We start from the raw sequence: 24,895 nt of genomic DNA on the forward strand, positions 1-24,895 counted from the left end.
AGGATAAGTAATGGTTATACAAGTCATAGTTTATTTCATGTGCTTTACAAGGATATAAATAATGGCCAAAATTACAAAAATCAATGTGCTGGAAGCCCAAGCCTATGTACAATAATAGTTCGTCAGCAGTGATGTCACCATTTAATCAATTTCAGTTTTCATTCAAAATACAGTCTCTACAATATACCAGGGTTTTAAATTTTCAACCTTTATTTTGGTACCTTGTTTCCAGTGCCATGTACTGCAAATTCTTTATTCTTGTCTCTTTTACATTACATGTATGAACAATGAGTTGGCAAAATATCTATGTACATTTTATAATTGGATAAGGTCATCCAAATACAGTAATACTGCATTTAAAATAGTACATCTGCTAGATAATAGAGCCCCATGAGAAATGATGGAGGGTTGACCTGACAAGAGTTAGCTAGCCACCTGCAACATTCACTCTGTGTATGATCATCTAGTTTCAGCTTTTTTTAAAGGATGCCCATCATTCTCAAGCCCAAGTTTTATTTCAGCATATCATAGAAAAATAATATAACATTAAGACAACAGTAGACAAGAGTTGCACAAGAATAATCATCATGGTAATAATACTCTCATATTAAACATTAAAATGTAGGGCAATACTAACAGAATACATTATTTTTAAATGCCAGATGCAATTTTGTTCACATAGGTTCATCGTCCATTAATAGATGCATGTGTCATCAGGACACAGCATCTTAAGTGTTACTACTAGTCCCATTTATGTGCTTGTGCATATATATCTGTATTTTCTGAATTTAAAGAAAAGAAAAAAAAGAGCCAGCCAGATACCCTAATACTCTTACCCCATCCAGTATTAACATGAGCCTTTAGTGAGCCCACTGTCTTTCACAGATGCCCTGTAACTTTCCAAGTTCAAAGGTCGTACTTCCCAGTTTGGCGCCTAAACCAGCTCCTGCTGTAGCTGCAGAAAGTTGAGGCTGCTTTCAAATAAGTGTACATTCAGAGCAGAGCGTCTGTCAGGATGCAGTCCTGTTAGTGTAATTGTCTATTGGTTCAGTGTTTACTGTGTCATGTGGATTAATTGTTGTAGTCAACCTTAAACACTGAAGTGGCATCCATGTTTGTAGTCCTTTGAAAAGTGAGCAAGAGGGTCCTTTGTAGTCCTTTTGCATTGTGTGTTTGACAAGGTCCGTGTTTAGGGCTGGCTACATTCTTTGCATTCCACAGTAATAGACATGAGCGTCCGGCATTGCCCTGCAAATGAGATGACATCACTTATCGAGAGAGCCCTCACACCCCGCCTCTCCACTGGCCCCCCTGTTCAGCAAATCCAAAATGGCCACCATGCGTGTCACAAGCCACATGCTAAACCTTTACATACAAGACTTTGTTCCCCCAATTAAAATGAGTTTACGGCCAGGGAAATATCCAAGTGGTTAAAATAATTCTGAACATATACACACACGTGCTGAAGAAGGTGCTATAGAAGCAAAGTATCACCTACAGCTGCCTGTATCACAGGTCAAGTTTAAAGTTTAGTATTTCCAAAAAAATAATTTGATGTAATCAAAAAGTTTAAATACATTCTAGTAGCCTGCTGGATACACCAGTTAGAATCAAAATGAGACTGTGCTACATCACCTCTCCCCTTGAATTAAAGAAAAAAAAGTTCACTTCCTCCAGTTGTCATGTTGGACAACATCCCTCCTTATTGTCAGCTCCCCACACTGGGCTTGACAGCTAAAACACTGTTACGGCTCTTAGCGGCTTCCTGGTTTCAGATGGCATTCAAGTTGGCAGGGCCATTAGACAAAGGGGCTGAGATGTAGAGAAAAGCGAGGGATGGAGGCAGTTGGAGGAGAGACAAAGCCAAACAGTTACGACCATCAACAGGAAGGAGAAAAAAAAAAAAGGAAAAAGCAGAGCAACCATTTGCTCGACCTCTAACTGACTGACCATTTCCCAACAGGTGGAGACAGGTGCCCCACAGCCCTGGGTTCAAAGGTCATGCGCCAGCCCTGCAGGCAGGAGGATGGGGCCCAGGCCAGAGGAGGGGAGAGCAGAAACAAAAGAGAAGAGACAAGAAAGGAGAGAGCACGCAGTGCCAAACGTCATCATGCAGTGGACAGGCTCAGCTAACGGGGGCGGGATGTTTTGTTTTTTAGTTTTCAGCCGGTGAGGCGACGCAGCGGCATGCGTCGCTCGTGCCCAACTCCGGGGCGGGGCCCCAGTACAGGGCAACCTCTGAAAGGCACACACACACAGGAGTGGACAAGGCGGGTGTATGTTAGAAAATAGTGGTCTCGTACTTGGTGTTGACTCCTCTCTTGGCCTCCTGACCTGGCTCCACAATCCACGGCACATTGGCATGGCCCTTCTGGTCCATGGACGGCTGCTCCATCTGACACAGAGACAGTGAAGAAAAACATTTAAAAAAGGAAAACAAGATGTTTCACCTTTCATGCAAGAAGCTTCTTCAGTTCGACTGACTGTGGGAAGTCCCAGGTATTCGACTTCTGTGGCGTCATTAACACTATGAGGGCCTTGGAACCACCAATAGGTTGTTATCCTGTCATGTGGACTGTTCAGATCACATTTATCAAGGTGACAAATTGCCTGAGGATGGATATGAGGACCGGACAAACGGAAGAAGCTTTTTAGATGAAACATCTTAAAAACCTTAAGCAAGTCCAGTTGCCTACTTTTACTGTTTTTCCAACTATCCCTGCTCTTCCATCTCCTGACTGACTGAACACAGAGGTAATCAGCACCACAGTAGGGCAGTGGCTCTTGAGGACCGCTGTGGATTCAAAGCAGAGCAACAAGCCAACCGACATTGCTTCCTATAAGGGTGCCTTTCCTCCAACCTGAGTAGGCTGCCTGCTGAAGCTTTGACAGTAGATAACTACATTTGTCTTTGCACTTTCTTGACACATAGAATTAGAATGAATGAATGTGTAAAATGACTCAAAGTTAATGTTTTACAAAAAGCATTAAAGATCGATTTGTGAGTAAACACAAATCTCAGAGTTCTATGTTTTGCTTTTCTTCTCTCGATACACCGCTACACAACCATCAGTGCAGAAACTATTATATTAACCCAGATCTCTAGCCTCATTTTGTAGCCTCACACACTAATAACCACAACTCAAGCCCTTACACTCTTGTGCAGTTTTGTATTGTTCAGGATTAAGGACAAACAGACCCACTTTCTATCTCCCAGTACCACAACACCATGTTGCTCAGTAAATACTTCACCAACAAATTCCAAATCAGATTCATCAACCACATGTAAAGCCACTGACAGAAGTAGGTCTATCTGCATAACATTTATATGAATACACTTCTGCAGGTTGAGAACATAAGAACCTGAGATGATGCTGCACCGACTCTACAACGCTTCAAACTGCACCAACCACAGTGATCAGCTGATGCAAACCATGCCATCTACAAAGGGAGTCTACTGCACATTTGAATTATTCCACAGCACACTGTGCCCTCTGGTAGTGCAGTGTCCTGATCACTATTTAAAATTTCAATTGCCTTGGATGAAGCTGGATGGGCCGGGGGGGTCATGTGGATCACTACAAAAAATACAAATGTAAAAATGCATTGTAAACATTGAATTAGTAAATTAATGGACTCTGGTGGTTATAAGTGTTTCGATAAACCGTCAGAAGTACTGCTTATTGCTTCAAACACTATTAATACATTTACCACCTGAATGCGTATCTTTAAGAAGGCAGTGGGGCACATAAAAACTGACTGAGGCACTGAGGTTGTGGTCTGTATTCTGGCTCTGTGTTAGCTGCAAGGATGAAGTGGATTAGCTTTGCAAGACTCTACTGTCACATCTGTCTTTTTAATGCTACTGACTATTGAGATAAAGTTAGTGACTGAGGAGTGAGACACACAAACACTGCAAATACAACACACAAGGATGCAGAGTCAGTTGAATAAAAGCGACAATAAAATGGAAGCACTTACAGATGGCGCTTTCTCCTGGACTAAAAGCAAAATCATGAAGAAATAAAGGATAAGAGAAGGAAAAGCGTGGAGGACCTGTGACTGAGCTTTGTGAGGAAGATGGAAGAGTCGAGGGGGAGGAAGAGGAGGGTGGAGAGGAGGCCGGTGAGGGGTGTAAATGTGGCCCAGTGACCAGCGGCTGGAAGGGGACATGATGACCTATAGGGGCAGAGGTCATATAGAAGTCAAAGTGCCTGCTTGGCAAAACCGATAAACACCAAATACGCAAGGCAAAACCACAGCAGTGACGGAGTAGCTGCATGGCAACAAGGAAAGGCAACAACACTCCAACACCAAAGCAAAAATCCACGGCAACAACATGGCAAAGTCGTCACCCTGGCAACAGCGTGGGACAGGAGCATTACTGCAATACAGCGAAACCCAAGCTGGAGGTAGGCCATGTTACAGCACATTTATATAGCAACTCCTGCATGGCAACAACACTCCCAGCAAAATGAATATGACATGGAAACTGAACAAAACAATCTGCAAAAGCACCTTCACGAGCCAGACGCTTTCATTTTTGTTATTCTCCAAATTCATGAAAAATTCTGCCGCCCAGGAGAGATAGCTTCACTTTTACACTCTTACAGTTTTTTAAGGAAATATAAAGTATAAGCTTTGGCCCATAGACTACCGAAAAAAATGAATCGGCATCTTGGAAACAAGGTACTTTCACACCAGTGGCAGGTTTTTTCATTTGCAGTAGGAAACAGAATTGTAAACGTCGATCTTACAGAGTTAGGGTCATGTTTTTCACTGCGGTTTTGAAGCTACACTCGGATTACAGCAACACGCTGATGCTGATCTAAGACAACTTGTATCAGACACACACATACGGGCAAGTTAAGTGGATGTTGAGGGAGATTTACAAGCAGATGTGCTCACAACACACACACACACAACAATAAAAATGATAATGAGAGGGTGTGGAGAAACTGATACTTGTGGGCACAGAAACAAAGCAACAGTACTGAAAAGCCCATGGGCTTCAGAGGTGCTGCAGGATGGAGATTATGGCTGGCAAGTGGCAGGAATATTAAGTGAATCCTGCAGTATCTTTGCCCTGCTGCACACCACAAGCCATTAACTACATACCACACACACACACAAATATATGAAGGGAGGAAAAGGGTAATTAATGGTTAATATAACAGCAGCCAAGTCAGCAGATTGTGTGTACACATGCCATCGTCCATCATCTCTGCAGGCACAGGACCACACAGAAGCTTTGCAAAAACACAAACTCACACAGGAGGAGAGTGAATACACAAATACTGCATGCGCTCTTTTCCCATCTTTTCTCCACCTCCTGCTCTCACTCTCTCCTCGCTGTCTCACAGCTCGCTCTAACTTTAGAAAGTGAGACCATTCCTCCGAAGCCACCCGTCCTTCCCCATCACCATCTCTCTATTCAGTGACTCACACTATGTAAACTGACTGAAGCACACTGATATAGCCGCCACTGTAACTCTATACATGTTTTTTTACACACGTGTTGCTGTGCCAGCTGATGCACGTTAGTGGAGGAGGGACATGTGTGCACAGTGAGTTAGTGTGCACAGTGAGTTAGTGTGCCTATTTTAAAGTCCGTCAGAGGTTAATGGGAGGGTGGCAGGTTTACTGATAGACTTTGTGACGCTGTGGTTGGAGGAGACATTACTAAAGGCCACACAGAGAAATTCATGATAGCGTATGGGACACATATCTAATATCATAAGGCCAGGGTAGGGTATCAAACAACACTATGAGTGCTGACTGAAATCTGACAACTGCTAAACACACCCTTGTTTTCACTGGTAGCCCAGTACAGCACTGCTTATGTGGGTGGGTACTATTCCAGTAAATGCCAGTAGGTGGCGATAATACAAGCAGGGTTCCAACTAATGTCGCAAACTGTAAATTAGCAAAACATGACAAAGAATTCCTAATTTAAAATATTAAAATTTACAAATTGTTTTACAAGAACGGAAATGTGCTACGTTTTGATGAGAAACATTCAATTTTATGTTTCTAAGTTGATGAAAACTCAGGGCACTTTCAAGTACTAAAAGCAACAGTATCACTTATTCTTTGATCTGACAAAAATCCAAATTAATACTGATTGAGACATTTAATCTAAGACCCAGTTCTTCTTTTGTTATATTTAAACGTGTGGCCTTTAAAATGGGAGGAGGCCAGTTTGTGGAAACACTGTATTGATTTCATCCTGGACCAACATTTAACATTCTGGGCAGAGTGCGACATCAGTGAAATTCCTCTGAGAACTTAACCTGCTGCTGAATGAAAGGTAAAAAAAATATGTCGAGCTTTTTCCTGCAGGGTCTAAGTAAGGAAGAGTGTGTGTCCAAACTAAAGGAGTGTATAAGGTCCTGAAGTTGCGTTTGAAAATGTCCTTTCTCCAGTTACACTGTGGTCAAAACACTGCAGTGAATGATATCACGAATATCAGCAAACTAAAAGTGCTTCACACTTACAATCACCTTGGATTTTATCAAACAGGCTCAACAGTATATAGCAGATATGGGGGACTCTGAATTAACCAACAGCAAATACGCTATAAACACCACAAACATCAAGAAATTCAGTCATACGAAGCTACAGAATGGAGGAGTCTTCTACATGAGGACGTTTTATCTTCTTACACACAGACACACACAGAATAGGATGAGCCAAACAGGCCTCCCCAGAGCCCTGAGCAAACAGGCGTCATCAATCAGCCCAGTGTGTAAGAGGCAGCAGGGACAGCAAGACCGAATGGACGCTTAACAGATCAAATATCCACCTAAACCTCTGCCACATCCTCCGCTGGGCCAAGCCTCACACAGAAAACACAAGTGCTCCAGGATAATCCCAGGATAACACACAGAGCTGAAGACGCGTAAATGAACATGGATGAGAGATCGGGACGACTCAGAGAAGAGCGAAGGAAAAGATGAACAGATTCTAGTGTAAATGGGGCAGTTAATAGGACACTGGTTAGTATTGAAAAGAAGCAGATACAGAAAAGCTAAATTTGAGTTAAAGAATAGAAAGTTGAGATGACAGAGGTGTAAGTGAAAATCCATCACAAAACTTAAACCTATTCTTCTTTACTCAATGTGTACACTGTACCTCATGTAAACATTCTATATATTTGATCTATATATTCTATATATTTAAATTCCTGAAGTCCAGATGGAGTTGCAATGTGAATTCAGTTTAGGATGGATTTTCCCTTTGAACAGCAAAGCAGCTGTGCGGCAGTGGTGCTTACAGATTTGCGGATGTTGACTCGGGGTTTGGGGACAGGTTTGCTGGGCTTGCTGTCAAAGCTCTCGGGCAGTGTGGACGATCCATGGCCGGTCTTCCTGGCCTGCAGAGCCAGCTGGTAGGCCACCTCGAAGGCCTGGCCCAGCGTCAGGATGATCTCATATGCCAGGTTCTGAAAAAAGGGGGGCAACGGTCAACAGGAACAAGACAATGTCATGGTACAAGTTCTATGAGTTTGATATGTGTTTGTAAATGCACTTTGTCAGTACTGACCACATCAAAAGCAGTGAAGACATGGCAGTAGTGGTGACTGGACTTGAGGTCTTTGGTGATGTAGGCAAATGTAGACAGATCCTCTGGATCCTGAGCTGCACATGAGATGTTACGAATCTCATGCTCTGCTATGATGTTCTGCAGACAGAGACAGAAAATGAAAAAAGGGAAACAGGAAAACAGAGATACAGAAAGAGATGGTTGATTATTTCAGCTAAGCCATATCACAGCAAAACAGATCTGATTTATTGATCTCACATCTCAGGTCTTCTGGTAATGTCACTGGAGAACACTCAATTACATTAGCAGACAGTATTGTCTTTGGCTCTATAAAAAGACACTGCTCTATTGCTTCTGTAAGGTTAGAGAGTTCTTGAGTGAATCCAGGTAAAGTCCCGTCACTGTTTGAATTTCCCTTTAATGTACTTAGGAGCCTGATTGTTATTTTTGAGGCGTAGAGTTCAGTGAGCGGCCGACTATCAGGAACATATTGGGACATGTCTCTGAGCAGGCATGTGGCAGTGCAGAGCCAAGAGAAGAGAAAAGTAGATCTGACTCATTGGCAAATACAAGCACAGCACATATTTTAATTAAAAAACCAAGAACTCACCAGCTGTCCTACATGTCATCACTGTGGGCCAACGTTAACATCTCAATCCGCCTGTGTACATTTTCTATATATTATGGCAGACTTACTATTGTGGAAGTTGACTGTTTACTGTAAAATTATTAAACTCAAAAGACAAAATATCAGAATGACCTGATGAAAAATTTCTCTTTAAAACGTTAAAACCTGGGAAGTTGTTTGCGCATTAAAGATTTAGTGTGACGGCAGCAGACCTGACACCTCTGAATGTCATGTTCAAAAGCCTGACCTTTCATGTGTTATTTACAGTAGGCGTCAGAGGAAGTGAGCTGTGAGTCTTACTTTATTCGTTGCATCGATGAACTTCACTCCTTTGTAGGACACGGAGAGTACGATGGTCGGCACTTTCTTCATCTGTTCTGTCGACTTCTTGGAGCGCACAAAAAAAAAAACCAAAACAACAGGTAGACACAAAAAGGAGAGAGGCAGTGACTCGTACATAAATAACTATAAGTAAACAGTAATACTGAACTTTCAACACTCCAGTGTTGAAATTATAATTAGTTCCAGCTGAATGAGTTTCACTGAGTAGAGATCTAAACTAAATTTAATAACCTTTTCATTCCTGGGACACTGCCGCAGGTCTACAAGAATTTAAATAAATAAAGATAAATAAATGGAGTAATTCAAAGGTCATTGATGACTTCCTCCTTGATTATCAGATTATCTCCAAAGGACACGAGTTACATGCCTCCTTAAAAAAAAAAAATTTACATTTCCAAACTCAAACCACCACAGTGCTGCACGTCCAAAAAGTCTATCAGCCTCTTACTGTATATTTCTCCTCATTTCTTTTAATTACATAGTGGCACATTAACATGCCTCAGTTACTTATATTTGAACTCATTTTGTAGTGAGGGATTGTGCAGATTAGTGTGATTTACAGTGATGTCAGTGTCAGCCTCTCAGCTGTTATTCTACCTGCCAAAAGCTTTAACACATTCAAATAAACAGACGAGACTTGAGTCCCGTTCCTGCTTTCTCTGTATCCTGCTTGTCTTTCATTGCTTGTCATCTCCTTCTCCCAGTATCCATATTTCTATCGTACCGTCTTTTCTTTCTCTACCCCTGTGGAATCTACTTACTGCAGTCCTTCCCATATCTGTGTCTTTTCTTTGTTCTGCTCTTTCCTCCCTGCTCGTAGCGCGTAGCTGCTGCGGTTCAGCCCTGTCAGGATCAGGTAGTGCTGAAAAGCTGACAAAGGCAGCGCTGCCTGACTTCAATGGCAGATATCCAGCTATAGGCTGTGAAGTTGGGATTCAAACACCCATGTCTACCTCCACAGTGGAGGGATGGAGTGACGAGTAAAAGGAGGGATGCTGGCAGCAGGCACAGATGAAACTTATGTTCACAAAAGCCTGAATGATGTGATGTGCATCTCATTGCTCTTAATTACAACTGTGGCGTGCAACAAAGGTGTGTCAGACAGAGCAAGGAAAGAAAGAAAGAAAGAAAGAAAGAAAGAAAGAAAGAAAGAAAGAAAGAAAGAAAGAAAAGAGAGATGCTCTCTGATAAAACAACATAAATAAAGACAGAAGAGAAGAGTGAAGAGGGGAGAGGAACAGAAAGCCTCATAAATATTAAAATTTATCTTCACACTGCAGCAGCTTGGTATGAGGGCGAGAGATATGAACCGAGGGCCAGAGGAGAGGGAGTCAGTGTTATAGTAAAATATGGAGACACGGATTTCAGGAGACAGATAACACCAGGGAGAAATTGAGAAAAGGGAGCAAGAGAAAGAGAAAGTGAGCAGCGCCGCAACACAAAGCGAGAGGATGCGATAAGGTGATTTGAGGTAAAAGGATTGTGGTGTATATTGAGCTACCCAGGCAAGGATATTAAAAATAAATCCCTCAGAACACCTAATCCACCGTCATGATAGTTTTTTAAGTTCTAATGTGAGTGTGACGGCACTCAGGCTATGAGAGTGAGTCCCAGAGTCAAAGGTTATTTGGAGACAACACTTCATTTACAGGCACAGCCACATGCAGTCCTTTCATTTAGTCAGTGGGCTACAGCCATGATCATACACAACTCATCCCATTTTGATGCAGCAACATTAAAGGATCATTTCTCATCACAGCATTTCTGAACTAAATATTAAATATTAATTATACCAACAGCACCAGAATCTACCAAAATAAGAAAAACGTAATAGAACAGAATGGTCCTTTAATGTGCATGTTAGCTGGATCTGTCGTGTTAGACTGTGTTTACCCTCATTTTTGCGCAAGCGTCTTGTGTGGACTCCGTGCCTCTCAGCTCCTTCACCAGCATGGAGCCCAGGTACTGTGGAAAACACAAACATATGATTTGTAAATACATATTTAAATGTGAGTCACTGGAGCCATTTAAACATCAAGCACCCAAAATCATACTCAGTGAACTCTACCTGACCTTTAACAGCAACAGGTTTCACATTTGAGATGTGACTTGTTAGCAGATTAAGACCAATGTTGAAATTCAAATGAAAGCTGTGCTTGTTTTCTCATCTAGTCTGTTCTACATATGAACAGACCTGGAAATGATGGTCATATGGTGCAGAAGCAGGGACAGTCATCTGTTCTCAACTTTGCCTGTGGGTCTGTAATGAGGATGAATGATGGCAGATCAGACCATCCTGCTGCTCTCTGCTTCCCTCAGTCATCCTGAGGTCACCAATGTCGCCCCTGTCCAGAGCCGACTGCTGACAGCGGCTCTGCTCCAGGTCTTGATGGTGATAAAATGGTCTGATTCATGCTGGCAGATGATCAGCAGGCAATGTTGCAGCTGAGCGCTAAACTAATTCTTGCTGAGGAAAACACTGATGCCTCAACCAGCACTGCTCCTGTCCAGGTCCCGACTGGTGACAGGTGCTTGGCTGCTAATTCTAGTAGTATTATCTTCCCTGATACTCCACAACCACACAACTTCAGACCAAAGTACTGGAAACAACTCAACATAAATGTAAATACAGGTCTGCAATAAATGCGAACACAGAGCAGTGATCACATCAACCATCACCCTGGAACCTGGCAGAGCCAACTGTCTTTACACAACTGTGGTCAGATATTCTGCACACGTATCTTATTTAATAAAGAAGCTACTAATGCTGACAGTTTTAAAGGGACACTGTTTATGTCGACATTAGAGCACCTAATGGGTGTGACAATCGCCACCTCAGAGCACACTTCCAGCTAACAGAAAGGGCCTGATTCCCTAATGTAGGACCCTAACAGGGCTTTTAGTGAATTAGCAGAAATATCTACAGCTCCTTTTATCTCATTTTGTGACCCCACAGTAAATTACCCAGAAATCAAAGACCAAAGCAGTGAATAACCATGTTGATTAGTGGGAGATTGACTACAGAAGAAAAGCAATCTTTTGTGTGATGAGTTACTTTTTATGTAGTGCAGACTGTGAGTCATATTTTAGCTGGGGAGTTTGGTCCTTGGAGCATCAGACCGTCTGGGCTTGGGAATATTTTGTCCTGATTCAGATGCACAATGTTACATCATTGTTATGGCAGGGTTACTAGCATTACAGCTGCTGTCTTGTCTACCTGTTAATGTGGTACACTAACATGCTAAGGTGGCCACACTGACAACGCTAAGCTCCTGATGTTTAAATGTTATATTTCTTATTTTCACCATCTTAGTTTAGCATGCTAATATTGGCTAAATAGCACTAAACACAGAGGATATCCAGGACCGGTCATTGGCTCTGCAGGTGTTTGGCTACAAATGGTGATGAGAAGTTACACAATAAGCTTTACACAAAACAGAGGAGATGATGATCTTTAAATAAACAGGCTTATTCTTTAGAGTAAAAAAAAAAAAATCTACACACCACAAAGGAAGAGAATAGCTGCTACAGTAGGTTTGAGAAAGTTCAAGCTTTTGATACTGAATGTAACTACAAAAGTTTTTACATTAGAGAACATGCGGAGTCAATGTTGAGATAACAGTGGCTGTTGATGTACTGTGGAGTGTGGTAATGATGTTAGGATGTCTGCAGGGTTTTATGGGAAATGGATTTGTAATAACTTCAGATAATATTTCCGAGCTCTGGTTGTAGAGCTGGCGTAATAAAGTTAAGATGTCATCCGAGGTCGCACTGAAAGTGGGGGAGAGGGTTTTTGTTTATTTAGAGCCTAAGATGAAAATGAGAACAGCACTGCTGCATCCTTTATTGTGTCCTTTTGCTTTATTACATCCCTTTCTCTTGATTAACAAACACAATATACTCCTCTGTTTTGCCTCTCCATCTCATCACTGTCTTATCCATCCAACTTATTCTTACTCACTCTCCATCTCACTTCAGTTTGCCAATAGCCACACTGAACGCTCTGCCTCCCTCTGTTGTGGCTCCTGCTCATTTATCTCACTTTCTGAGCTTTCTGGAGCCCGTTGTCCTGGGACAGTGAGTTTTAGAGATGTTGTCATAAACAGCTCCATAAAATCACCTCCATATTTTCCCATAGTGGCCCACCCATCTTGTGTTTGTCCATCCGCCCCAAACACGTTGCCTGTGTAGTCGTACATCTGTCAGAAGCTTAATGGTCCACACTGCTGCTATCAATCTTCTGAGGTGAGAATACGCTTTTGACCAAGGGTGGGCACACTCTCATGATACCTCTGCCTTATTTAATTTCTTTATGTCATCCTTTCTTGCCTTCATTCATATATAAGTATAATCCAGTTTTGGTTTCTCATCTTCCCCTTCTACTTATTTAAACTTATATTTTTGATCTCTCACCCACAATCTTTTTGTCCCATTTTTTTCCTCCTACTCTAGTACATGCTTTAAACACACTGCCTTAGAACCTATCGGAACCTCTATTCCTGAGATATCCATTTACATTCCCTCTCAGTGTTTCAGAAAACCAATGATATAAATTGCTTTTCTGCAGTATTGCACTTACAGAAATCATTGTAGTCAGTGCAGTTTCAATCATGGACAAATAACCAATAATAAGTGCAAGGCTCCATCTGTGGCACCGTGGGTTTATAACATCCTTTACAGAACTGTCAGGTCTAAATTTACCAAGGCACTGGCAATAACAGTACAGTGCAGTACTGGCTCAAAGGTGCAGCTGAGTGTTATTACTCTTTTATATCAGTGTATACTAACAGCAAATAACAGAGCTGAACAGAAAATTATCATTTTGATCATCAAAAATCTGTGTTTTTCTTCAGCTAAAAATAAATTTTAAAAAATCACTAGTTCTGGATTGTTAAATGTGAATCTTTGTTGCTTTTTTAAGTGAGATATTCTTCAATCAATCAACCAGCAAAAGATAATTTAAAGATCGGTTGCAAATACACATATTAGAACTGTGTGTGCACATAGATACCAGAGTGAGGTGAAGGGGTAACACTCACATAGGCTTCGTAATCACAGGACTGAAAGATGAGCTTCTCAGGGTGATGCTGCCAGTACTGTACTGGAGTGGATGAGGTGGCCTCGTTTGGCGGACGCAACGTGATTGGTTCACACCACTCGCCTGCCTGAAATGACAACAAATCGCACGTCAGGACACAAACCACAAGGGTCACGCCAGATTCACAAGATTACAAGATGTGTATCCCATGTTGACATAGCTTGTTGGCCTGAGTGTCAGTTAATAACGTGGCAGCTTCCCTGACTGAACATGAACAACGCTTTAGAAAACAACCAAGAGGAAATGAAAGTTGGATGAAAGTTAAAATATGCTCCCATACTTTTGCTGCTCACTGCTTTTTCGCCCAGTGAGATTTTACTTTCTGAACAAAGGAAATACCTAAATCCAATCTGCATACTTCCAAAATGTCTGTGGGTAACAATTAAGCTTGGTTTATAGTCTTTCATTCTTTAGAAAATGAAACCAGATGTTATTTTGTGTGAGGAGGTATGCACACATCCCATGCCCATCACTGCATATTTATTGGTCTGTCCAGATCTGATCGCTTGCACGTCAAATCCCTGTCAGAAAGTCTGGTGACGGACTGTGGAGGTGATGTCTTCTAATCGGATTCAAAGATGCTGGATAAACAGCTCGGGGATAAAAGTCTTTAAGGACGAGGATCTATGCTCCTGAAGCTTAAAAAATATTATGACAGCCCCCTCCCCCACTCAACACTGACCCAGCAGTGGGCTCAGCTATAAACCTTCTCTTACTATAATGTGTTAACATGCTATTCAAAGAGCCAAAAATGTCTCTTGTTCTCTTGAGTTTTGTTTTTGATAGAGAAAAAAACTATATAGTATAGTATAGTATATATTTTTTCTAATAATTATCTTTCTGTCCTGGTAAAGCTGACTCACTGCTGAAAATCAGGAAAACGCTGCGGTTCACATATTCTTATAGTTATCCTGTTGAATCTTAAAGGTTAGTCTGTGCTTATGAGCTCTGTGATTCAAATGGAAACACAAAAAGACCCTAATCATACAGAATCAAAAACACAGCTGCTGCCTCAGTGTGTGAGTCATTGTACTATTGTTGATTGGAAGTCATAAACTTCTAATTTTGAATTTGGATGAGACTGAAATTGGCGGGAAAGATTAGATGCTTTTTGGGAACAGAGTGTTTATGCAGAACTATGAAGTGCCCCCTTTTTGTTTGGACAAAAGTTGAAGTTGCTGTTTTTCTATAATGACCAGCACTGGACATAAATATTAATTTCCTAAAGCAGCAGATTACCCCTGATTGCATTTGTAAACTTTTCAAAATAACTGCTGGACTAAAGTTTTAGCACAAAGTTTCAGGCATAAATTTGATGTTTTCTGTTTTACAGTAGTCTCAGAAAGTATTCAGACCCCTTCACTGTATGCACCGTTTATTCTGTAGATTTAATTCAGGTATTTTTCTTTGGTATCTGACTTTAGAGTGACAGGAACTAATCACAGAAAGAGAAAAGCACACGCTGGTTTATATAAGATACAGTTCACACTGAAAACCAGGAGCAATAACAAACCCAAGACTTCTGCAATAACATTGCAGTAAGGCAAAAATCAGGACAAGGCATAAAACCTTTTCCAAATTTTATCTGGACTAAAGACACAAAACTGAACTATTTTGGGCAGAACTCCAAGAACTATTTCTGGAGCGCACCAGGCACTGCCCATCACCTGGCTAATACCATCCCTGTGTTGAAGTAGGGTGGTGGCAGCATTGAAGTATAAAGTATAAATCCAAAACAAGGTTTCAGGACAAGTCCCTGACTGTCCTTGAGGTGCCCAGCCAAAACCCAGACTTAAACTCCACAGAACATCTGTGGAGACACCCACCGAATCTGACTGAGCGGATAGGATCTGCCAGCAACACTGGGATAAACTGCCCAAATCCAGGTTGTAGAGCCTGACACAGACTAACCTGAGAATACCCAAAGCTGTAATTGCTGCTGAAAGGGTTTTTAAAAACACATTTTCACATTGTCATTCTGGGTTACTGGGTATAGACTGGTGGCAAAATGGCAGAAATTGTGAGACAGCGAAGAGGTACATAGATATGAGCGGTGAACAGTGAAGACTGCTGCAGGTGTCAGATGGTCTGCCTGCTACAGATTATTCATGGAGAATTTTCAATCACCAAAGAGGCAGATAAAACACTTTTGGCTTGCATCTAATTTCTGTTAGAAAGCAGCATTTATTTACAGTGACGCTTCATTTCTGATTAAAATATGTTCAGCCTGAAAGATTATTAATTTTGGTCTTTTTTTTTGTTGCTTCAGCTTTGTGAACATAATACTAGTAGTGTACAGATTTCAAATATTACTGCATTCTGATTTTTTTATAGCTGCGTTTGTAGTTAGACTGCAGCAAACAGGAGCAAATAATAAATAATATAATAAATATATTTTGGAATTGTCATAAGTCTGGTATTATTCTATATTTTTCTTATAATCAACAAATCAAATGACATTAAATGGCTCTGTTTATTATTGATTTCTTCTTTTATTGGGTGTTTTGACAATATGTTAAATCTAAAACATCACCAGACCTATCCTTTGAGCTTTCACCCAGCCAAAGTGTATGTCCTGAAGACCATTCATAATACATCCCTCTCTCCCCTGCCTGCTTCATTCATCCCTCCATCCTCACCATGCTGACTTGAGCCATCTGTCGTTCCAGCTTGGATCGCGGCACGTCCTCGAAGTAGTTGTCATTGCTGCGCTGCCTGCGCCGAGCGTCTGCCTGCATGATGAGGTGCTGCACGTCCAGAGATCCACCTGGGACCCCCGCCGTGTATGCTGCCTGGCCCACCGATGGGCTGAGCTGGGGAGGAGTGTGGTTCCCGGGTTCCTGAAATAGACAGCGTGGATGGGAAGATTTGATAAAAAGAAAGAAGCTTGATTCATCGTTTCATAATGTGCCTTGTCACTGCTGCAAGTACAATGAATTACGCAATCATATTCAGTGTACAATGTACTTCAACTATACACGTTTTTTTCTTAGTGTGTGTATTAGTATGTGAAACTGTTCTGTAACACTGGGGACAAAGACACTGTCCTGCGACCAGAACGTCTCAGAGTGTCATTTACATTGAAGCCTTCCCTGCTCTGTTAAGTCTACTAAAGTGAAAGTATTGGTTGTGTGAAATGGGAAACAATATTCACTTGGCTAGGCAGAGACTAAAACCCCCAAAAGAATTAAGACTTCTATGTTTTAGTGGTGTAATGGTGTTATAAACTAGAAGGTCCATTGTTTTCACTCTTACATATGAGAAGACTCTGGACAGAGGTTGTGGTTTCAAATGATTTTCTTAATTTTGTTTTCTAGGTAATGGAGGCTGATGTGTGTTGTATCTCAGTTTAATCCCCATTCAGACATTTGATCTAATGTGCTCAGCTGTCTGCTACTGTTTATACTGTATGACAGTAAGCACAGCCTTCTGCTCTACATTAAAAAGAAATGTTGCCTTAAACACACAATTTTACTTTTTACTGAGTCATACAGGAACATCTCAGTGCCAGAAATGCCAACATTTGCTTTTTCAAGCTTCTCAAAGGTGAAGATTTGCTGCTTTTCTCTTTTTTATCTCTAAGTTGTAGTGAGTCTGTTAGCTGGCCATTATTTTATTAGATAATTAGTCAAAATAGAACTGTCTAGTTAATCAAAAACAAAAGCATATGATTTCATTTCAAGAAAAACTGGAAAATAAAGATTTTAAGGGTTAATATATAGTTTTCAGACAGGTTCAGTCACTGTGATCTAAATAGGGCTGCAGCTATTGGTTATTTTTGGAGTCCAGTATTCTCCCGAATATTTCAGCGATTTATTGAGTAATCGGATAAAACAGACATTTGCATTTTAAACAATAATACTATTGTGTAAACGACGTTACCTTGAAATGACGTTACCTCGTGTCGACCTGTTCGGTTCACAACCGGAAGTTTTCTGTTTAGATATTGAAGCATTGACGAAGTGTTGTTGTGGTTCGCCAGTTCTAGTTTACAATACACACATTGCATCGTGTTGTCATCTTCTTTAAGTCTGAAATGATCCCAAACTTCGCACATTTTCTGTCTTTTACGGACGGTTTCGTTCTCAGCCATAACGCCAACTTTAAAATGCGTTGTGCGACAGTGATTACGGTCCGTGTGGAACAATGATCCCTAGACGGAGCAGGTCCGATAACGCAAAACATAGAAATTAAACGAATCCTCGAGGCAAAGAATTTGCTTCTAGGATTGTAATCAAATTCATCGATTTACTCGAGTATTTGGTGCAGCCCTAGATCTAATGAACAAATAAATAAGAAGAAGAAAAAATAAATAAAATACAAGCAGAACCAATGAGACAGATACACGAAACAGAGCTTCTGGAGCAGGGACAGGGGAGGACAGTTCCTTGTGATTAGTATCCAGAACAAGCTGGCAGGGAGGAAACTGCAGTGGGTCGGCCATTTTGTGCCTGTCTGAGAGATCTGGGTAATCATTTGGGTGGTAACAGCAGCAGTGGGGAGGCTGCATTTCCCTCAGATAAATACACAACCATTTGGGGAAGGACCAGTGTTTTTTCTGTCTCATAAATTCATGATAATTTGAATCCATGTTGGTTTAGATATGGCTGAGCGTTATCATGGTTCGTACAACAGGCACACTCACCCTTAGAGAGATGGCCCGCGGAGGTTTTTGTGGTGTATCTTCGTGTAGCCGGTCTCCCAATGAGGCCAAGATCCGTTTTCTGTGTCCGATAAGATTGATCTTTAATACCTAGTGAACACACAGATATAAGACGTGCATAAAAATAGACACCAAGCACCAAAAGGATTAGTAACTTGCTTATATCAGCTTCTGAAAATGATGAGTTGCTGCTTTTCTGTTTTAAATAACAGTAAATTTAATATATTTGGTTTTTTGACAGTTTTTCCAGACAAAACAAGTAGTTTGAAGAATCACAGGGTGCTCTGGGAATTCATGACTGACATTTTCCATGACTTTTTATAATGATTTATTGTTTAATACACAAGAAATGGTGGGTCAAAAGCTGCTGCACTAGCAAAAAAATGACTCATGTTCATTTGCATAATTTAAAACAGCTTTTATAGAGCAGATGAGTTCAAAGGTTTTCAGATGGGAAAATAATGGAGGATAATGCTGCTATCCAGAAAAAACAGACCGCAGAGCATAGAGGGAAGTACTAATGAGTGCAGGATGGTATAAAATGGCCCAGAGCGCATGCATATATCATGTCATTATGATTTCATAACCATGACTTCATTTCATAAAGTACTGTAGTTATTAGTAGTAGTACATATCTCCTTTGATAAACCCATTCACAAATAGAAATGTACACCTGTACAAATGATGTATAACGATACAGCAGGATATCTTTATACTAGTGAAGCTTATAGCGTGTGGTCTCTAGCTCCATATGCAGTGCACCAATATGAGAACGGAATCAATCTCCTCATCTTACTCACATCAAGAAAGCTAATAGGCCAATTACAAAACATGGCTATACCCTTATAAAACAGACAACTGGAATTAATAAAAAAAAAAAAAAATCCCAGCACAAAAAAGTACTGCACTATCAGTTTTTGGTTCTTGCCAAGGTAATTATTTGATAAAACTTTGTTACTAAGAGCTGAGAGTTTGTTCACTAATGGTCATAAAATGCAAATTCAACAATATGAGATTGTGGCAAATTTGTAAGAGTCTATTGAGTTTTCCCCAGGCACTAATTACACAGGCACAAACAGACAGAAACACACTCAGGCTCTTATGAAAGTATTCATTCTTTCTGTGGTCATCAGGCGTCCACCCGACTGTGCCAGTTACTGGGTTTTCTAAAGAGACAAGCTGGAACACGACTGCCTTCGGCGGGGATGTTGTTTGCCCTCTTTGCACCTTCTGGCACCCATATTTTAGTATACAACAAACTGCTGCCTGGCTTTATGGGGCTGCCTCTGGAGGTCTTCCAATAAGGGTATTTGTAACTGTGAGATATTGTGTGTGTGCGTGTGTGTCCACAGTGCAAAAGGTGGTAATTAGCCTCAATGCGAGGCCTTGCTGTGAGTCTAATGAATCTCCTAACAGTGCTGCTTTGAATCAGTGCAGCTCAGACACACACTTTATCATGTACTGCACCAATTACTGCCCTACATCTGCTAGAGAAACATGAAAACACAAAGTAGCAATGGGAGCAGAGGCGTAGGATGCACGCACTTTGGTCGAATGTGTGTGTGCATAAATCTAAACCTCAAACAAAACATAAATAAACCAGTCCTTTGCATAATAAATCAAATATATCTGCAAGCTGCATGTAGACGACTAATGTTTAATATATCAAAAAAAGCCAAAAAAATGCCAGACACTTCCTCTTGTTGCTCTCTTTGATTAGAAGGCGTAATAAATCTCAATTCATGGCATACAGTAAATAAAGAAAAAGGCCAGTTTGAATAATAGTTTCCATCGGGCTTCACTACATCCTACACTGTTCTTTTCTGCATGGAAACAAAGTGTTTTAACTGTTAAAATTAGACGAATCACAGGGAAACGGAGCAGAGCTGGGTCTAGTGGGTAGTAGAACTAATTGGTGTATTATGGCTGATTCATGCTCCCTCCACCAATTTTACTCATCATCTCTCCTTCTTCTTCTCCTCTAGTTTTCAGGACCTCCATCTTATTCTCTCACACATGCTGTTCTTCATGGAGACACAATATCAGTGATACTACAGCCTGTCACCTCTGTGTCCTACTAAAAACGATATTGGTCCATTAAGTTTGATCATGTGATTTTGTCTTATTCTGAAGTTTTTGCCAACTAATTTTTTTAAAGCTCTACAACTACATGGAACCAATGTACCACAGAAGGTACAACTTATCACCAAAAACACAAATACGACTGAAATGAATGCAATGACGTTATATTAAAGTTACAATAATCAAGTTAAGCTACACCGCAGAAATAATTTTAAGACATTTAAAGAGTTTTAAGACCTACAATTCAAATTAGTGGACTGCTGTTTAATTACATTTTTAACCTGTGGAAACCCTGATAAAAGGTTATGAAACATTCAGTGTCTATTGAGGAGCAACAGCATGTCTTCACACTGCTGTTTCATCACATATAAACATACAAACATGCATTCAAGAAACAGCTAGGTAAATGCTGTTCATGATGTGTATCTGTGTGTTACTCTTTGCCTTATGCAACAGCATCTACTTCAACTACAGCTAAAGCCTCAACCTCAGCTTTGGAGTTCAACTGTCACCATGGTAACAGCATCAGTCACCTACACACACTCACCCAAAAAAAAAAAAAAAAAAAAAAAAAAAAATCCTCATACACGTGGCTGTGATCCCTGAATGGATAGGAACTGGAGCGCAACTTCATCTTTACTGTTAAAACACTCTCACACTCTGTGAGGGTTAACTGCAGCACTGCCTTATATGCATTTCATTTTTTTATAATATTCATCGCAGCTGAAGATACTGTCTATTCCTCTCATGCTAACTATGGATTTATTCAAGGTCAGATCTTCTTCATCAGCTCAGATAGCTCTGATGACATAACCTTGATAATTGTGGTATCACTTATTTGGTATCAAAGGCACTTACACTCTGACATCTGAAAATAAGGGAGATCTTGGTGAACGGACATGCCTACACAGGTGCTGCATGGCAAACAGCAGGATAAGTCAATGTTATTCTGTCATTTTTCACATAAATGCCTTTTCTGTCCTAACATGTCTCTGGCATTCAGCTCTGACCCAACTGGTTCATAATGGAAATGGAAATGTTTAAGAGCAATTCAAAAAATGTAGTAGCAAACATCACTCAAACAGCACTCTCAGGAGTAAACTGTGCAAAAACTACAGTGGTCATGTTGATTGTAATGTCCTGACTTCAGAAACTGGATGACCAAAGCACTGGGTTTGAAACTTACGTATTCCTAGCCATGTTTTTCTCCCCATCTCTGTCTCCATGGTGTGACTGAGCAGCTAAAGCGTCCAATGAGGGTAACTTGCCCTCTGAACTTGATTTTATTAGCGTAGTATCAAGTGATTCAGGGTGCTGCTTGCCTCCAGTATCTGGCTGGGCTTCTATGTTTGCGCCTCCTGTGTGTGCCGATCAATGCAGTAATCCTGTTAACTGCCCTGTTAGCTGAGACCGAACAGGCTTGATTAACAGATTAGCTGCCACACATTTGGTTAACGGAGCCATGCTTTCTCCCATCCATTTCTTTTCTGCAGTCATCTGTCACTTTAACTACAACAATTAAACTGCCAATGACAATATGAATCTTTGCAATTTAAATATTCAGGTAACGACTCATAAAAAATGTAGAAGCAAAACATCTCCTAGGAGAACAGAGATTATTTCCTTTTCCACCACAAATCACATCTATATTTTTATTGAATCACTTCAAAATGCAAATATTTATTTAAACTTGCAATAAAACCAGAAGAACACTGTGACCTCTTTAAAACCTGGGAACAATGTATGATGATGAGAGCTGCAACCAAAAGACATAGTTTAGAAAGAAACTGGTGCAACAATAAGGGTAAGTGGAAAGCATCAGCATTAACAACAACCTCTCTCATTCATGACATTGGAGACAAAAGACCTTTTCTCCGTTTCTTACTGGAGGGGAGGTTGGAAGCTGGTCGGCTCACTGGAGCATATAACCCAGAGAGGGAACCAACAGTTCAGTCACTGTCTGTGCTCAAGCTAGCACATAGTTTTAATGATGGAGAAGGAAGAGAGCGAAAACTCTTTCATTAGTCTCTCTGTTCCTCTTTAATCAGCAGTGACATGCCTAAATATCTTTTTCACAACTCTCATCCCCCCATTGCTTTGTCTTCTTTTTACTCTGTCCATTTTCCCTTGACCTCAAATTACCTCTTATAATCTGCACTCATCTTTACTGCACACTTTGTCCTTATTTTCTCTCTGCTATGCTTTTGCTATATCCAGATGAGAGCCGGACAGGCTAAAAGGAAAAAGCTTTCCACAGAGAATAAGTAGTCTGAGAGCATTAGTAAATCAGTTAAGAGCTTCTTTGTTTTCAGCCTTGGCAACTGCGATCGGCCCGTATTTGTTTGTTAGCTGTTGTGTGTGTCTACCTTTTCCAGGATCATGTCTATACAACCAATGTCCTCGGAACAGCAGACTATGAGGTTGTGACCTCTGTGATATCACCAGACCTCTGCAGCTCCTCAGGCTACGTCTGTTTAGTATCATAGCGGTTCAACACCACCCAACTGTCTGAATCAAATTTTCCCGATCAGAGATTCACCAGCAAATGGTTACTTGAATTGCCTGGGTCGGAATAGGCTACATTACAAGCCAATTGAATGGTAATATCGATCAGCAAATAGCCTGCCTGTTTTAGTGCTATCTTCAGTTCTGGCCTGGAACACACAAACGCCACATGCTCTTCAGGCAAAATGTGACTATTGACTGACAAAAATAATTAAATAAATACATAATCAGCAATTACCTTTAAAAATCAAGGCACAAGGATAACAATTCTTAGTTTTACAAAGTGTTGTCTGCTGAAGTACTGGCTGGAAGCAGTTGCCTGGCAACCATCTGTGACTCCAGGAAGTTACTTCTCCCAAACTCTTCCTTTAAAATACCCAGAAATCAATTGTTGTACAGAATCTGGTTGGAGGCTAATCAAAGGTTTCTTAGGTGTAGGTATGCTGAGCAAATGTGGACTCAGGACCTGAGAATTTCTAAAATCCTGCAAACATCCTGGCTGAGTAGTATAATTACTCCAGTCACATTAAATAACCTGTGCAAGAATCCCACAAAGCCAGAAATTATGACCAACCTCCAGCACTAAAGCTGTCGCCTAAGATATAGAAAAAGACAAAAGTCAAAGCTAGCTACCATCTTCCAATCAATGGGGTTTGTTTTAAAACAGCACTGTAAGGCAGATAACATGCACAGCACTCAGTGTGTGTCAAGGAGCAGACATTAACAGCAACACAGCTTAAATCATTTTCACCTCAACTATTGATGTTTTTCTATCCCCGAATACTAATAAGAGCCAGCCACCTTCCTTTCCCTCATTTTCTCAGCGCTCCATCCCTCACTTGCTGTGTGTATGTTCTATGGAGGTGGTGCTTTTCAGCTAGAATGATTAGTATTGATTAGCCTGCTCACACCCTCAAACAGACAACATGTAACAATTAGAAAGCACACAACAGTAAACGCACAGCTGGGCTTATCACAGCAATGTCCAGGCTTCAGTTTTATCACACTTTGCTCTGTTTAGAACCACAGCTTCTCCTGCACACTCACACACACATATATAGCAAAACCAAAGACCACTGGCTGCCTAGCAACCAGAGAGCGGAGGGGTTTTGCAGCTAAGGGTGATATGTTAAAAAAGATGCCCGACAAGAACCAATAGGATGGTTTGTTTCATTGCTGAGACAAGAGGCAGCCAATGAGAGTGGGTCATTAATAAGCCCGCCTACATGGAGACAGATACAGTTTATCTCCATTAATAGCAAGAGAACTGTAAGTATGACTGGAAGCACAGGCTGTGTGTGTGTGTGTGTGTGTGTGTGTGTGTGTGTGTGTGTGTGTGTGTGTGTGTGTGTGCAAACACTGCCAAATGCTGGAGGATCAAGGTTGAAATGAGACCTCTCAAAGTCTGGCTTCTGCAGACACACTCATACACACACGTCTTGCCACACATAGAGGAGCTCATGAATTGAATTCCCAATAAGATGAGAGAGGAAATAGTATATGACGCTTTTCTGGGTTAACAAATACTTGAAACCCCCCAGTATGGAACCGATTTTCATACTGCAGAGGACCACAAGCCAACATAAGGCAATAGGCTTTACACATGTATGAGCATATGTATGTATACAATACAAATACTATCTGGGTGCACGTGCTTCAAAAAGTTTATCCACCTCGGGTCTTCACAACACAGACCACATTGAACCTTAAATTTATATTTAATTATATATATTTGTATTTTGTAGTTATATTTTGTGGATATTATATGTATGTTACTGTACGTCTGACCCGTACAACATGATGAGGTGTGTGTCCATGTGACATAACACACCTGAGGTTGCTGTGGCAACAGAAAGGACAAATTGAATGAGGTTTGTTCTGTACCTTTCTGAGGTAGCGCTCGTACACAACACCTGCCAACTGTCAGGGTCAGTGAAGTGTGCAATAGTGAAGGCACTATTTGTGTGTGTGTGTGTGTGTGGGGGTTAAGATCAGGTTAATAGGTTGCTTGTAGCAGCCATATGCATCTGTG

At 40.9% G+C, this 24,895-nt stretch overlaps 1 protein-coding gene across 4 annotated transcripts in view; it reads right to left on the bottom strand.

Moving 5' to 3' along the window:
* Positions 1 to 24,895, bottom strand: part of anks1b (ankyrin repeat and sterile alpha motif domain containing 1B) — a 157,750-nt gene continuing 132,855 nt past the window's right edge. For 3 of the 4 annotated variants that reach the window (XM_026326486.2, XM_026326485.2, XM_026326488.2), the window contains 10 exons: positions 18,259 to 18,366; positions 16,253 to 16,453; positions 13,555 to 13,680; positions 10,409 to 10,480; positions 8,474 to 8,560; positions 7,546 to 7,683; positions 7,277 to 7,444; positions 4,057 to 4,179; positions 2,304 to 2,395; positions 1 to 1,248 (listed from right to left, as the gene is read on the bottom strand). In XM_026326486.2, the coding sequence (XP_026182271.1) occupies positions 1,200 to 1,248; positions 2,304 to 2,395; positions 4,057 to 4,179; positions 7,277 to 7,444; positions 7,546 to 7,683; positions 8,474 to 8,560; positions 10,409 to 10,480; positions 13,555 to 13,680; positions 16,253 to 16,453; positions 18,259 to 18,366 (1,164 nt within the window). In that variant the 3' untranslated portion in view covers positions 1 to 1,199. The remainder of the gene's footprint in view (positions 1,249 to 2,303; positions 2,396 to 4,056; positions 4,180 to 7,276; positions 7,445 to 7,545; positions 7,684 to 8,473; positions 8,561 to 10,408; positions 10,481 to 13,554; positions 13,681 to 16,252; positions 16,454 to 18,258; positions 18,367 to 24,895) is intronic. The other variant, XM_026326487.2, reaches the window with a different exon arrangement.

Source organism: Mastacembelus armatus, chromosome 23 (genome assembly GCF_900324485.2).
Source record: "Mastacembelus armatus chromosome 23, fMasArm1.2, whole genome shotgun sequence".
NCBI classification, from domain to species: Eukaryota; Metazoa; Chordata; class Actinopteri; order Synbranchiformes; family Mastacembelidae; genus Mastacembelus; species Mastacembelus armatus.